Here is a 14490-nt window from a genome sequence, read left to right as displayed (position 1 = left end):
GGCAAACTTCAACAGGTGGTTGCTCTGCATGAAGTGCTTACAAGGGTTTTACTCCTGCATGATTGCAAATGTGACAAGCTAGTTCATCAGAGTGGGCAAGCTTCTTCTCACAGCCACAAAGGCCATGTACAGATAAATGGTCTCTTACCTCAGGGCATCAGGGAAAGCCATAAAAAACCAACAAACCCCCCCCCTCCCCATAATAATCTACTAAATAGACCATGTACTGCTAGAGTCGGATATGCAATTGAATTTGAAAAAGAAGAAGCTCTGCACTTGAGCGTTATGTGAGTGAATCTAAGCAAAAGACAAAAAAAAGAAAAATATTTCAACATTAAGGTGGGGGAGCACATTATAATTCACCATGGAGTCCTGCACAGCAGATAAACAGTAGTGAGATACACAGGGCTAAAGATGCCATTGCAAGAATGGTAATGAGAAACAAAAGCAAAATATAAACTCAGCAGGCATGCTGGTTAGCCTCAAATATATAAATATTATGCAGCACGATGCTAAAGAAGGAAATTGTCTTTTCTGTGTTTTGCTTAAAGCCATGTTGCTTTGTTTCCACATCAAACTTTCTGACATCAGCCTTTCAGCCCCTTTGGCTTGGGAGCAAGACCCACCCAGATGGAGCGCAGATGTACAGCACACCCAATACATGCTTGTCTCCATCTCCTACCATATTACTGGATCATAATTAGTTGTTATCAGGTTTGTATCTTATGAATTTGAGAGCAGTTTTAGAGCTAACTGTTGTTCTCTATTAAAGGCCAAATAAACACTCTTTCAGATGTATTACGCGACTGGTAAACCTCAACAAATGTCATCTGTAGAATCAACCGAGACCTGTGGTGCAAGCCTGATGGTTAACATTCCAGTATCATCATCCACGTGGAATAACGTCAGAATTGTACAGTCTGAGTGTGTGTGTGTGTGTGTGTGTGTGTGTGTGTGTGTGTGTGTGTGTGTGTGTGTGTGTAAAAGTTAGAGTTTTGAGAAAAGAATGGGAAAAAAATTCCTTACTACTTAATCTAGATGCTGTGTAATTTATACGTCATTCGTTGTCTAAAAACTGATTAAGAGTTAAGGCAGATTAGTTAGTCGACATTGGGACTACTATCACAGATTCTGCATGATGTTAAATTTTGCGAAGAAGACATAATGACTTGTTAATAGCACAAAATTTAAAGTTTAGCATTTGGGACCTGACTTGGGTCTTTAGTGCCATGATTCGAGACTTGAGACTGAGACACCCTAAGATACATTAGCTTGATATATTTGTGTCCATATTTACAATATTAACATATAGTCCATCCATTTTTCTAAACAAGCAGAACAATCCGCAGAGGTTAAATGAAGCCTTGATTCACAGGCGGGTCATCCGGTCATTGAAAATTTGGAAATTCGGGCCACCAGTTGACACAAGGTGACAACATCCAGCCACTTATAATGCAAATCAGCAGCACTTTGTTTCCTTTCCTAGAGCCTTGTTTATTTCCTCATCCTGGCCCTTTATATTCTATGGTTAAACAAGGCCATATTGTCATCTAGTGTTTCTCGAGCTCTCAAACTGATACGCAATACGATCTAAAGGCTCACCATGCCACAAGTTTACAAACAGTCAAAGGCAGATCTCTCATGTACAAGTCTTTAGTCTTCTGTTGTCGAGAACTATCACACCCAACACCCTCTGATGCATGTCAACATGGAAGGGTTCATGCGCTCAGGGCTGTGTGAAAGTCAGCGCATTTGAGTCTGGAGCGGTGGTGGCTGTGTTTGATGCAGTAGGTCAGGCTGCACTAACTTTGCCGTACACAGAGGGATGTACTGCTGCAGCTGCTTTTAATCCGTAAAAGCATTTGAGTGGGACACCAGATTGTTTATGTAGTCCGCTGAAAAAGATCTGGCACAAATGTGCGCTCGCGTGTGTGTGTGTGTGTGTGTGTGTGTGTTTTAAGGGGGAGAAGGGTGAGCGCAGCTTACGATCCATCTGTCCCTGTTTCCCCACGACTCAACGTGGTGGCAGACAGTGAAGGGAGGCTGGGACAGACCTGAGTCCTTGTACTGATTTAATTAAAACACATCATTTGAACCCTTTTTTTGGCACAGACGACAAAAAGGCCATCACAACACACAACTCTACAGACAATAAAAAACAAAAACAAAACACCAGGCAATTAAAGACTCATTTACTCCTCAGCTAATTATTCACCCGAGCCTTTCTTGGATCTGTCTCGTGCAGCCCTGTGAGGCCTTAGACTACAGGCAGGTCTTTATTTACTGAGTGCCAGGACTGCGAGGGGTGGAAAATTAGAGACTGAATGAGACATACGTAACATTGGTGTCTGGAGAAAAGGTCTTTCTCTTGCAGATTAGAGCACATCTTCGCTGTAAAATAACGCATGAAAGAAGGAAATGCCTTGAAAAAGAGCAAAAGAGCCATAGGAATGATCACTTTCTGACCATGTTTTATTAGCTTCTTGTTCTCTTTAATTCTTGGAAAAAGACAGAATCTTTAAAAACTAAAAATAAGTCAGTATAATAAACAATGGATAACAATGTGTGATGACAAAACTGATACACAGCTGTTACACCAGAGATCCAAACATCTGAATAAAAGCTTTTCATGCGTCTGCCTGAAGCTCATTTGTCATTGTTCTTTCACCATCCCACGCAGTTTTTTTCTAAACATTTTCATAGCACACTATTGTTTAGTTTTACATCCTCCACAAATGATAAATTATAAACAGCTCGAAAAACAAAACAAAAACAAAATCCCACAACGTGGTTAATTTATGCTATTTAAACTCTATTCTTGCATATTGGAAACCAGACGTGATATGATAAAACATAATTATTTAGTAATATGACAAACTTGCATTTCATTTGTATCAAAATGTGTAGTGGAAAGATATCAGACCAAGCATACAGATAAATAAAAAGTTAATAAAAGAGCTTAAATTCAAACATTTCTGTCTTTGGTTACAAAGATACAAACATAAACAGCATGTACATTGGGTAAAAAACAAAAAAAGTTCGACTTTGGTTCATACATTGCCAAGAAAGCCTGAAAGTCCTGACTTGTCTTCGAGAACAAATGGGACAGTTGTAATCTTGGCTTTCAATTACGAAGTTGAACGATGCAATCCTCAATGTCTAAGGGTGAAATATATCAGTTCAGTTAGGTAAAACCACTTCTACCCCTGGATACACTAATTTTGGGAATGGCTTTCACCTCTGTGGCTCAGTACCACTGAGAGGTGCACCTTTAAGGTGAATACTTTAGACTTCACGTCTGGTTGGACAACAGACCGTTAGTGAGACAGTGATGGAGTGCAGCGAGTCTGAAAGATTATGATTTATCTTACGAGTCAACCCTAAATGACTTCAACAGGGCAGCCAGCTGACATAATCTTGTACCAGTTCTCTTTGTACACAGTGCCGATGATGCAAAATGGTACAACCGATTAGTGATATTTCCCCAAATAATCAGCGCAAGAAGAACAATAAACCACAAGGGAAACAAAACATGTTTGAGACAGTTATCTATTGTTACACAAATCACACCAGTGGCTAGAAAAGGTAGTGTACCACTCTTGTACTCAGTTCTGTGTGGCAAAATCAATAGTGTTATCAAGAAGTTGACTGTAAACCAGAGAGGAAAGAGATGTTCTGCAGATTCACACTGCCAATTTGCTTTACCTGAAATTATAAAGAAGAATAGTGGTGGAAAAGCAATGTTGTCATGTTAGATGACATATGACAAAGTGCCAAACGCTGTCCACCCGTCGAGTTTCTAACACTAAAGTGTAATGTTCTCAGAAGAGCTTCTCACTCAACTCTTGGCTGATGCTGTTAGAGCTGGAAAACAACCAATTAACATGTTGCTCTACTGTGATAAAACTTGTGTTCCTGTGCTTATTTTATTACTCACAATGTGAAGCTCAACATTGTTTAAAATTAGACAATGGCAACGGTCATAAAATAGTTGATTCCAAAGCTAAGTTTCCATATACTTTCTAAATTGAAAAAACTGTCCCTCAAGATGGAGTGCAAATGAGTAAGATGGCTGTCAGACAGATTAAAAAAAAAAAAAAAAAAGATGAAAAAAGGCTTGAGCTAGAAAACCGTGGCCTGTTTAATTTTAGTGTTCCTTCTCTGTTCCAGACACCCAAGGAAACAGGAACTTAGCTGACAGCTGTTGACCTATTGGTGTGAGACATAAACAAGACTAAAACAAAAAGGACAGGGCTAACAGACTCTCAGACATTCCACTAATCCAAAGAGCTGGAGGTATTTTCTTTCTGAGGCTCCTGAACGTCAGTCGTGCTTTAGCTCAGCCAATCTCGCTCCATAACTGGGTGTTTCAGAATAAAATGAAAATAGTATGGGGGAATCGACTGGAGCAAGAAAAGACAAAAGTTAAGGTTGTAACAGCTCACCAAACTCGAGATTTGGTCTGTACCTCAGTTTTAGGATCATAGTCTGGTTCACTACTTGGTTAAAATTCAAAGGTAAAAAAGACCTGACACTGGACAGGGTTAGGATCCGAGGAGATTTAGCTGACTGTATATAAAACAAAACAAAAAAAAGAAGACAAAAACAATTGTGGAACACACTGACCCTAATGTCTAAAAGAGGGTTACCTGAGCAAAATGTTCAGTACTGTGTAAAAACATATCTTTATGTATCATTTTCATTTTTCCAAGGAACATAGACAAGTAACCAGATTTGTCCACCCCAAATCTACATACATGACGGGGACAGGATTTTAGAAACACCTTTCAATGTGATGCAGTCAAATACACCACCACCAACAACTAGAAAATACAGTTGAATCAGAACTTATTGGATGTTTTTTCTATCAGACTGCATTAGGTTGTACAGGTGTTACTAATAAAAACAGGGGGCTCCATGTAGAGGACTTAGGTACAATCCTCTTTGCTGTTTTAATAGGTGATTAGAAAACCAAACTATTCCCCAACACACGTCAGCGCATGGAGAGTCATGACGTGCTTCATCATTATCCATTTGGGTTAACAACAGCAAGTAAAGTTACACACAAACTGTACGAGTAGGCTGAAAAACAGAAACAGAAACTTTCCATGTGGACCACAATGCAATTGACCCACCTGATTATTGATCAGGTTGTTGTTCTGTTAATTATTTTTTTCATTTAATTTCAACAAAAGTCCTTTTCCTGTGACACTGTCCATATTATTGCACAAATATAGGAATATATCAGCTGCAACCTAACACATGGCAGCTGTACTGAAAAAGTTTCTGCTAAAAAAAACAAAAAGAAAAAAAACAAAACAACAGTCTAAATACAATTTGAGTCTTTCACACTTGCACACATTTGATGTTTCTGAACACACTCCTCCTTTCCTCTGTGTCGCATCAATCCATGGTCCATTAAAAGCATACTGCGCCCCGAAAAAGGAGCAGTACAGTATGTGAAACTTTACACGCCTGGCTGCCATGGTAAGCCGATGGACGGTTTGGATGACTCTTGAAGACATTCCCATCTTGGGCACCGAGAGGCGAAGCTTTAATTGGACCAGGAAAAATGGTAATAATGAAGATTGTGGTTGTGATGGTCAGGCATGTTGTACCGCCAGCTCCTGTCCTATGAAGCGGCGTAGGCGCTCCAGATACTGGCTGTACAATTCAATGTCGTTGTGTCCCGCTCCCTCCACCCAGAGAGGCTCCACGGCCTTGGGGCAGCGCTCGAAAAGAGCCAGGCCGTGGGAGAAGTCGATCACCTCGTCCTCTGTCCCGTGGATGATGAGCACTGGAGATGTGATTTTGGAAACTTTCTCAATGCTAAGAGGAGAAATAAGGTAAGAAAGGACGTCAGATTTTAGAGACTGCACGAGCCAGTTAAATAGTGATGTACAACTGGACTCAGAAAGTTCTGGCTCTGTGGACCAAGTCATAAATTGTGATCAGTGTGCTGGTCTGAAAAAAGTCAGTAAAATATTTTATAGATTTAAACAAAAATATCTTAATGGATCAGTGAAGCTTCATTTTTGTATGGACTGCAACAGTAACTTCTTTAGGGCTATAAAACATGTATTCCTTTAAAAGTAGATAAATATTTTAGTGTTATTTTTTTGTCCAGCAAAAGCAGTACCATATGTAGCAATCCAGTGACTGATAGATAAAGGTTTTATTGTCTGGGTGCAGATAAAGGATCTATGTGCAGATATAGGTTAGGTAAGAGTGGATCTGACCATCTCTGCAGCACAGATTTGACCCCAGATTGGAAAGTACACACAAAAAACATGAGCCTTGGGACTTTTATAGATTTAATTTATAGATTTTAAATTGATAGAAATTAACATATTTATTGCAAAATGAGATATTAAAAAAAACAAATGCCAACTTTTGCAAAAGCCACAAAAGTAAGGCACGTAATCAACAAATCTTAAAATTACAATCAAGTCACCCCATGTAATATAGACATATTTTACGTGGAAAACAGGAGAGGAAGATACAGACTGATACACATAGAGAAAGGCGCCATGCCAGCTACCCACTCTGAGTTTGAACAACAGCCGAACACTGGAGGCTTTCTCAGCTCACTACACACACAGGAACTGAGGCATTCCCTGTTTTCCTACCACCTCTGCTCCTCACCCACTTGTACCATCTGGGACTAGACTCTGCGTTAAGGCTGGCGTTGGCTGCTACTGACCCTCGTCAGACTCAGCCACTGAAACTGAACTGACAACAAGAACGGAAGGTATATAGTCTCACCAATGATAGCATTACTCTGCACCGTTATTGTCTGGCCAAGGGAATTGGCTTTGTGGCCAAGGATTTAAAAATAAAAAGTTAGGACAGTTACAACACACAACAGTGAACACTCACATTGCAACTGGACATAAATGTGTGGCACCAAATCTCAGACTAGGAGATTGTAACTTAAGTAAATAACCAGCCAGCTTTGTTCTGTTATAGGAACATGTCAGTGCAACTGCTTGTGCTGTTTGCTGTCTTTAACAAACACTGTGTGCATAGGCATGACATTGTCTGCTGCAGAGGTTTACCTTATACAAATTTTCTACTAATACACTAGTTCACTTTCATTTAGGTTTTAAAGGGTGTAGGACAACACTAGGGCCAATGCCAATACCATTCCACTCTCAAATTCCATTTTTCCTCAGCTAAAATGACTCTATTACCCTTCCCATTCAAATAAACACTTTGGAATCCCAATTTTTTTTGCTTTTCATGATTCATTAAACCAGACTGCATCCCCCTGGGCAGAGCGACTGTGGCTGGATGTTTTAGGCTGGGTGTGGTAAAGATGACTAAGACTAAGATGGGGCACATGCCTTTCACATGTTTTTAGTGGGTTATAGCAGACTAATACTACAGCAGCTGTCAACATAAACGGCAGTTAATTCCTTTTAGTAAAGACCGTCAAACTAACAACATTGTTATACTCAATTAGGCCAGTTTTATTTCCTGTGGCACAGTTTGCTTATCAATACATAATATGACATAACTTTAGACCCAAACTCTGCCCTAGCAATGTACTTCCACTAAAAAGGTCTATGCACTGTTGTATGTATTTCCAGTAGTAGGATTTTTTTTTAAATAAAAATTGGATCCTTACAGCCAACAATATGTTTTGTGTAACACATTAATTATACCATGCACTAAAACACAAATTAAAATTAAAATTAAAAACAATAACAAATACAATAAAATCTGGGAAAGTGTCAAACATTTTATATTTGAGGCTGCTAAAGTCAGACGTTAGCAAACAAAGAAAAACAGACCAAGATTCAGGAGAGACTTACTTGGGGAAAGCGTCAAAGCAGTAGGTTTTCTTTGTGTCAGGAAAGGCCACTCTCATGCCAGACGTTAGAGGTGAGTGAAGAACAACGGCGGCACACTCATACCGTGACGCCAGGTCTACAGTGGGGACTGTACCAATGCTCTGTCCATATAAGATTATATTCTCTGGGCTAATGCCATACCTGATTAAAACCAAAAAGACAGAGAAAACGTCATAATATGGCCTAACGAAAGTTTTGTTAAATTAGCAAGCCTGGCAAAAATATACAGTGGCAAAATCTAAAAAATATTTAATTTTAGTGACAGCTACAGTCAAACCTAAATTCACCTCAATCAACGCTTAAATCAATGCTCTCTAGTGTTATGTCTTCCCAGGGCTACAGCCAAATTAAGGCAGGTCTGCTTTCACTAATGAGACACTTTATCACAGTACAAAGTCCTTAACAGACATGCCCCCCATAGCCTCCCTTCTCCTAATCCATCCATCTCACTCCCATTTATTCCCATGGCATCTGTCACTGCGCTGATCTACTCTCTTCATCTCAGCTTTGTGATCACAACCACTGCCACCTTCATTCACCCCTTCTTCAGATATGTATCTTTACTTGACCCTGTTCTGCCTCTCTTAATTGTTCACCCCTTCTTTCTTTTTCTTAGGACGTACAATCCATCCACATTGGAATTCATCCACATTTTTAACTTGCGCCTAATCTAAACAATGCATCCTTTCTCAGCAGAGCAAGACACAGTATCATAAATCATTCCTTGAAGGTAACATATGGGCCAACTAATCATAACATACCGTGTGCGCAGGGCGTGCCAGGCGGCGTCTATGTCTGCATACAGGTTCTTCTCAGAGGGCTTGCCTGTGCTGACACCATAGCCTGAGTAGTCATAGGAAAAGATGTTGCAGTTGATGCGAGTGCCAAGGCCGATGTAGAAGCTGCTCATCTGGCCCAGGTCGACTGCGTTACCATGGGAGAAAAGCACGGTAAATCTGTGAGGATACACATACAGAGAACAGGTTAGAAGATAGTCCAACAGAAATAGACTTAACCAAAAATTCAAAGATCTCTATCCCCACCAAGTACTTCAGTTATACCAGGAACTATAACATACATACAGTCTATAGACAACTATAAATTATTTTGTTATTCCCATTGTTACATAAGAAATGTCACAACTTGCGAATGCCTACATTTCATATTGCACCTTAATATGCCAGCAGTATCCCTTACATTTTTCTAATCAGTAGTCCTTTTTATGTGATCTAAAAAGACTACAAAACACCACTAGTCAATGAAAGGAATGGTAATTAACATTTTTAGTTTACGCTTCAAGAAGCAGACAGAGTCCCATGAAGGAATAACAATAACGTTAAAAAAACAAACACAAACAAACAGGCTATTATGAAATATAATCCAGTTTATCACATTTCTCCCTCCATGAATTTGACCTGGTAAGAGGACTGAATAAAACCATAAACAAGCTGCTGTTAAGATGAACATAGCAAGCTTACTTAGACTCCACAGCAATACATCTTTATCTAAAAGTGCCGCATGTTGGAGGATTGATTGATTTCCCATGATGGACTAATTTCAAAATGACTCTTACTTCTAGACATTTTGTACAACCTGAGAAGCAGGGTATCCTTTATAAATGCTGGGTGTTCTAGCCCTTGCCATTTTATTCATGAATGCATGTTGTGCTCCCCAGAGAAATCTGATCTACAGACTGAGTGTTTTGAGATCCTCCCTCAGTGGTTTTGTTTTTGAACACATACAGCCCGTGGCTTTGCTCTCGGCCTTTCCACTCAGAATAGGGTATAACAATGACTCTGCCTTATTAGGTTGAGTTTGTATTCGTTTTTGTGTAATACTAGACAGAAATTCATACAAGACACATGGACTGTAACACAAGCCTGTCCATTTCTTTTTAAATGATTTGGTAAATAAATCAGCAGCAGCACAGTGCAGCAGGATTGGTGTCAAACTGACATTAAGTACTTGTACATCTCATAAAATAATGTTTAATTTCCTAGGCCAAATGATAGGATCACTTCTCATAAAAACATCTACAGATCACTGCCAATACACTCAGTGACACAAACCTACAGGAGAGAAAGCCAGATAGCTGAACATGTTTTGTCTCTGACTCACTGAAAACTGGTATCTTTATCATGAACTCAAATCCCTAAGTACAAAAATACAAAGATAAAAAAGTATGGAAAAAACAGAATGATTTTTTTTGTGGAATAAAAGAAACTGTTAAACTGGATAGCAGTGATCCACTGAAAATGAAGGAAGAAAAAAAATCTTTGAGTCAGCTGAGTCAACAGGGAGACAAGTAAAGGAAGTAGACCTGGATGTGCATGGAAACACTTTTGAGGAAGGGCGGCACGCAGTTGAATGAGAAAGATCAAGCAAGCTGAGATCTACAGATGGGTGACAAATTGAAGGAAAAACCAACATAAGGTGTCTTAGTAAGGTGCTGGGCCCCCACGAGCCGCCAAAACAGCTTCAGTGTGGATTGGCATTGATTCTACAAGTCTCTGAACTCTACTGGAGGGATGGACACCATTCTTCCAGAAGATATTCCCTCATTTGGTGTTTTGACGATGGCGGTGGAGAGCGCTGTCTAACATGTCTGTCCATAATCCCCCATAGGTGTTCAACTGGGTTGAGATCTGTTGACTGCGAAGGCCAAAGCATATGATTCACATCATTTTCATACTCATCAAACCATTCAGGGGACCTTATCATATGATAAAGGTGATCACTCAGAACAACTTGATTTGCAGTGACTCTTCCCTCTAAGGGGACAAGATGTTCCCCACAGCATAATAGAGCAACTGTAGGGGTCAGGCATTCAGGCTTGTACTGTTCTCTTGTTGTACGCCACACATGCACTTGCTCACTTGTCAAGAACATGGTGAAGGACTCATCTGCATTCATCTTTGAACTGAGGAGTTTATGCACTGCAACCCGACTATAATATCCCGCTCTATGTAATTGTCGATGGACTGTTCTTGTCTGATCACGTCCTGCATTGACGTTCTCAGTCACCCGAGGAAGAGCTGCTCTTCTGTTTTTCCTTACATATCATACTAATACATGAGCATCACGGTCATCAAATGTGCGCTGTCGACCACAGTTTCTGACCCTATTTACTGATGTTTTTTCCTGTAGATCTAAATACGGATGTCACTTTAGTCACTGTTCCTAATGAAACACTAGCCAGCTGAGTAGTCTTTGTGAATGAAGCTCCTGCCATCCGTGCCCCAAGAATGAACCCTTTTTCAAAATCAGAATCAACTTGACCTGCTCAGCATTTTTATACATGTCACAGAGCACGAGTGGATGTTAATTTATTAATTGTACCATGCAGTTCACCTGTGTAAAAGCATCTGCGTTCATCATGTTTCTCCACTCATTTATTTAGAACTGTTAAAATACTGACTGAAAAGGTAGGTAAACCTTTCAAACTACCTACCTGGCATTAGGAACACAGCGAATGTACATACAGCCAACTCGATTCCCTCGGCTGGATCGAGTGAGGAACACCTCCGTCATGTCCAGTTCTCTCTGCGAGTACTGAAATTCTGCTCGCTCTGTCAAGTGGAGCTTCCATCTTCCCTCTACAGCCCCGGCCCCTCCACTTCCAGAAACCGATGCTCCGCTCCGCGCCCGCAGACTCGATGGCCCTGCTGTCCCCGTTGCAGCAGGGCCTGCCTCTGGGTCTGGAAGAAAGGTGTAGGTAGGCTCGGGGGGCAGGAAGGCGAGCTTGGCTGCGATGCGGCTAGGACAGGGTGGGCAGCAGAACAGGCAGCAGAGCTCACTGAGAGAGAGGCCATTCATCCTTCACTGTGCGGGAGGAGGACAAGAGGATCACTGTGCTAACGCATCCACATCATCCCAGTGTTAACACAATGAGATACTTATTAAAATGTAATGTTCAAGGCACTCAGTCCAAGTGTAGCAACAGTGGTGATGAAAATGTTTCTACAACCTCAAATTTGTAAACTGTAAAGACTGTAAGCAAAGACATAAATAGCATGTCATGGATACGGGCTGCATCCATTACTACCTGTGCCGGGTAGTAATATTTAATATTTGCTGGTTACAGCTTCATATATGTGATGAATATCTCCTTTTTCTTGTAATTACAGACTAAACAGGGCAACACCTAAACATTAGTTTCAAATTTTGAATAAATCTCAAGAATATTTTATTGATTCATCGATTAATGATTTGATTATAAATACTTGTATGTCAGAAAACAGTGAAATGTGGGTGTCACAATTAATTTTTCCCAAAGTGACACCTTCAAATTGCTTTTTGTAGGATAAACAGTCTAAGACCCCAAACTATTTTGTTTACTGTCGCATAAAACAAAGAAAAGCATCAGATGATCATAACTGAAAGGCTGGAACCAATGAATGTTTGGCATTTTTGCTTGGAAAAAATTACTTACAAGTTACAATTATCAATTATCAAAATCATTGCTGATTAATATTTTGTCAATCAACTAATTAATTCATTGTTTGAGCTCTAAAACTGAATACTTTATGGATGTTGGTTAAACGAAATAAGTTATGTATAGGTCTTCACTTAAGGTTTCGGTAACCCATCATCATTTTAAGTCATGACTTAAAGATATTTTAGATTTGTTAATTGTGAAAATACTTATTAGATGAAGCCCCACATGAAATCACTCCAAACATACACGTATATAACAACAGCAGACCTACCTGTTGAACTGAAGAGCTTAGTCTAAGCAAGAATGAGCTATGCAGAAGCAAAAATAAAACGAGGAAGACTTCCTCCACTTCAGCCAAATTCAAACACAGGATACTGTTTGTTAAGTGCCCTGTCAGCAGGAGGAAGAAAAAGTAGTGGAGCCAACCAGCTGACTGAAGGAAGTGTTATTCACAGAGTATCTGCTGTGTTTTCTGCGTGGTGACTGAAGTCCAGATCAAATCCATTTTATCCACTTGCTGAGATGTTCTCGAGTGATTTTTTTCAGATACGATGTCCTCGATATTTCAGGAAAACGATGGCTGTTCCTTCAGTTTTTTTTTTTAGTTTTTTTTTTACTTGTGTTGACAGCGAGGGACAAGCTTTTCCAATGCAGCCTTGACCTCTAAGTGACCAAAAACAAACTCTGAACGTTTTTCAGTTACAATCAAACAAGCACAGTGCTCTTTCCCTCCTTACGAATCAGTGATATGCTAAGAATAACGGTGACTACAAGTCATATTTTAACGGAGAGAGAAGTCTATTTGCCTGCGTGTACCAGCTAGCGCTACGCTGGCTTAAGCTAGCCCGCAGACAAAAACACGACTGCTCAGCAAAAACAACGCTCATTCACCGACACCCGACGTAAAACACCGTTAAAACACGGTTCCCAGTGTGTGCACTCGTCTCGGGAATCCACTGAGGACGGTACTGGCGTCTCTTCCGACTTCATGTCATTTAAATAGATCCTTGTATGCTCGGTGTTTTCCTACTTCTATGCCGTTTCACCGCATCCGGAAGCGACAGCTGACAGGATGTGACGTAGGGAGTTTCCATTGGACAATTAAGGGAAACTGGTTATCAGTCGCAGTGACAATGTTGCAAAAGATGACATATTTGAACTTAATTGTTCATTTGCACCTTTGGAAACAAAATATATGCGGCGCAGTGACCCTTACTTGTGAATGACGTGTTCGTGAACCATTACAGTTACTTAGTAGTGGTGACTAGGATGATTAATTAGTTGTGTTTGAGCTTATCGCAATCTTATCCATTTATGTGTTATTAACAAAGAACAAAATGCATCATAACGTATCTGTGTGTAGGCAACTGATAAAATAATATTCGACGGGAATACATGGCCCGCCCCCATTGGTGGATTACTGAGCAGGCCTGAAGGGCATAGGCACCCTGACCTCTCAGGCCCCTGGGCCAGAGTCTCTGTATGACGTGACTGTCAATATCTCTTGTTCAAAAGCTCAGTTAAACGATACAGAACGGCCACAAAGAGACACGAGCGTTGCACAGGCACAAAACAACTACAAAAAGATGTAAAACAACCAGAGAGAGACACAAAACAACCATAAAGAGACGAGAACAGCTACAGAGAGATGCAAAATGACCATAAAGACACACAAAACGACTATGAATGACACATTGCTTGTAGTCGTCTGTAGTTGTGTGTCTTTCAGTCTCTTGTATAAGAGTGGTTGGGCGCCTTTTACTTATCTTTGCCCACGGGCCCATTTTCTCCGTCCTTGCCTGCTCTCTCCCATCCCATCCCAAACACACACACACACACACACACACACACACATACACACTGAAGAAGACGCATTGTTGGCTCAGGAACCCCCTTCGCTAACTATAACAGAGAACTGCAAATGTAAGCCTTTCGGCTGATTTGTTATGTAGCCTACCCATGGCCACCAGAAATAGGCCAGCTTGCCACCTTGTTAAAGTCTCTGCACGCACACGAGTATGCACGCGTACATACACACAGACAGGTTTTTTCGGTTACCCAGGCTGACAAGACCTCTATGTCTGGTTAAAGTGTGGGGTCCCCCAAATCACAAAAAATATATTTTGTCAGTTACCTCTATTAGTATCTAGCCATGCAGATAGTTTTGGTTGAATCTGCCCACCCTCTGCCTTAATG

At 40.4% G+C, this 14490-nt stretch overlaps 1 protein-coding gene across 1 annotated transcript; it reads right to left on the bottom strand.

The window, feature by feature from the left end:
* Window positions 1-2454: 2454 nt before the first annotated feature.
* Window positions 2455-13363, bottom strand: abhd17ab (abhydrolase domain containing 17A, depalmitoylase b). Its single transcript, XM_040128421.1, has 5 exons — window positions 12566-13363; window positions 11308-11678; window positions 8618-8812; window positions 7818-7997; window positions 2455-5829 (listed from the first exon to the last, which is right to left on the bottom strand). Exons 2-5 carry the CDS (start codon window positions 11670-11672, stop codon window positions 5604-5606), a joined length of 966 nt encoding a protein of 321 aa, XP_039984355.1. The 5' UTR covers window positions 11673-11678; window positions 12566-13363; the 3' UTR covers window positions 2455-5603.
* Between the last annotated feature and the right edge of the window lie 1127 nt (window positions 13364-14490).

The sequence above is a fragment of the Xiphias gladius genome, chromosome 6 (assembly GCF_016859285.1).
Source record: "Xiphias gladius isolate SHS-SW01 ecotype Sanya breed wild chromosome 6, ASM1685928v1, whole genome shotgun sequence".
In the NCBI taxonomy this organism is placed as follows: domain Eukaryota; kingdom Metazoa; phylum Chordata; class Actinopteri; order Istiophoriformes; family Xiphiidae; genus Xiphias; species Xiphias gladius.
Note: the sequence above shows the minus strand (reverse complement) of the source record. Positions and strands in the feature narration are given on the sequence as shown.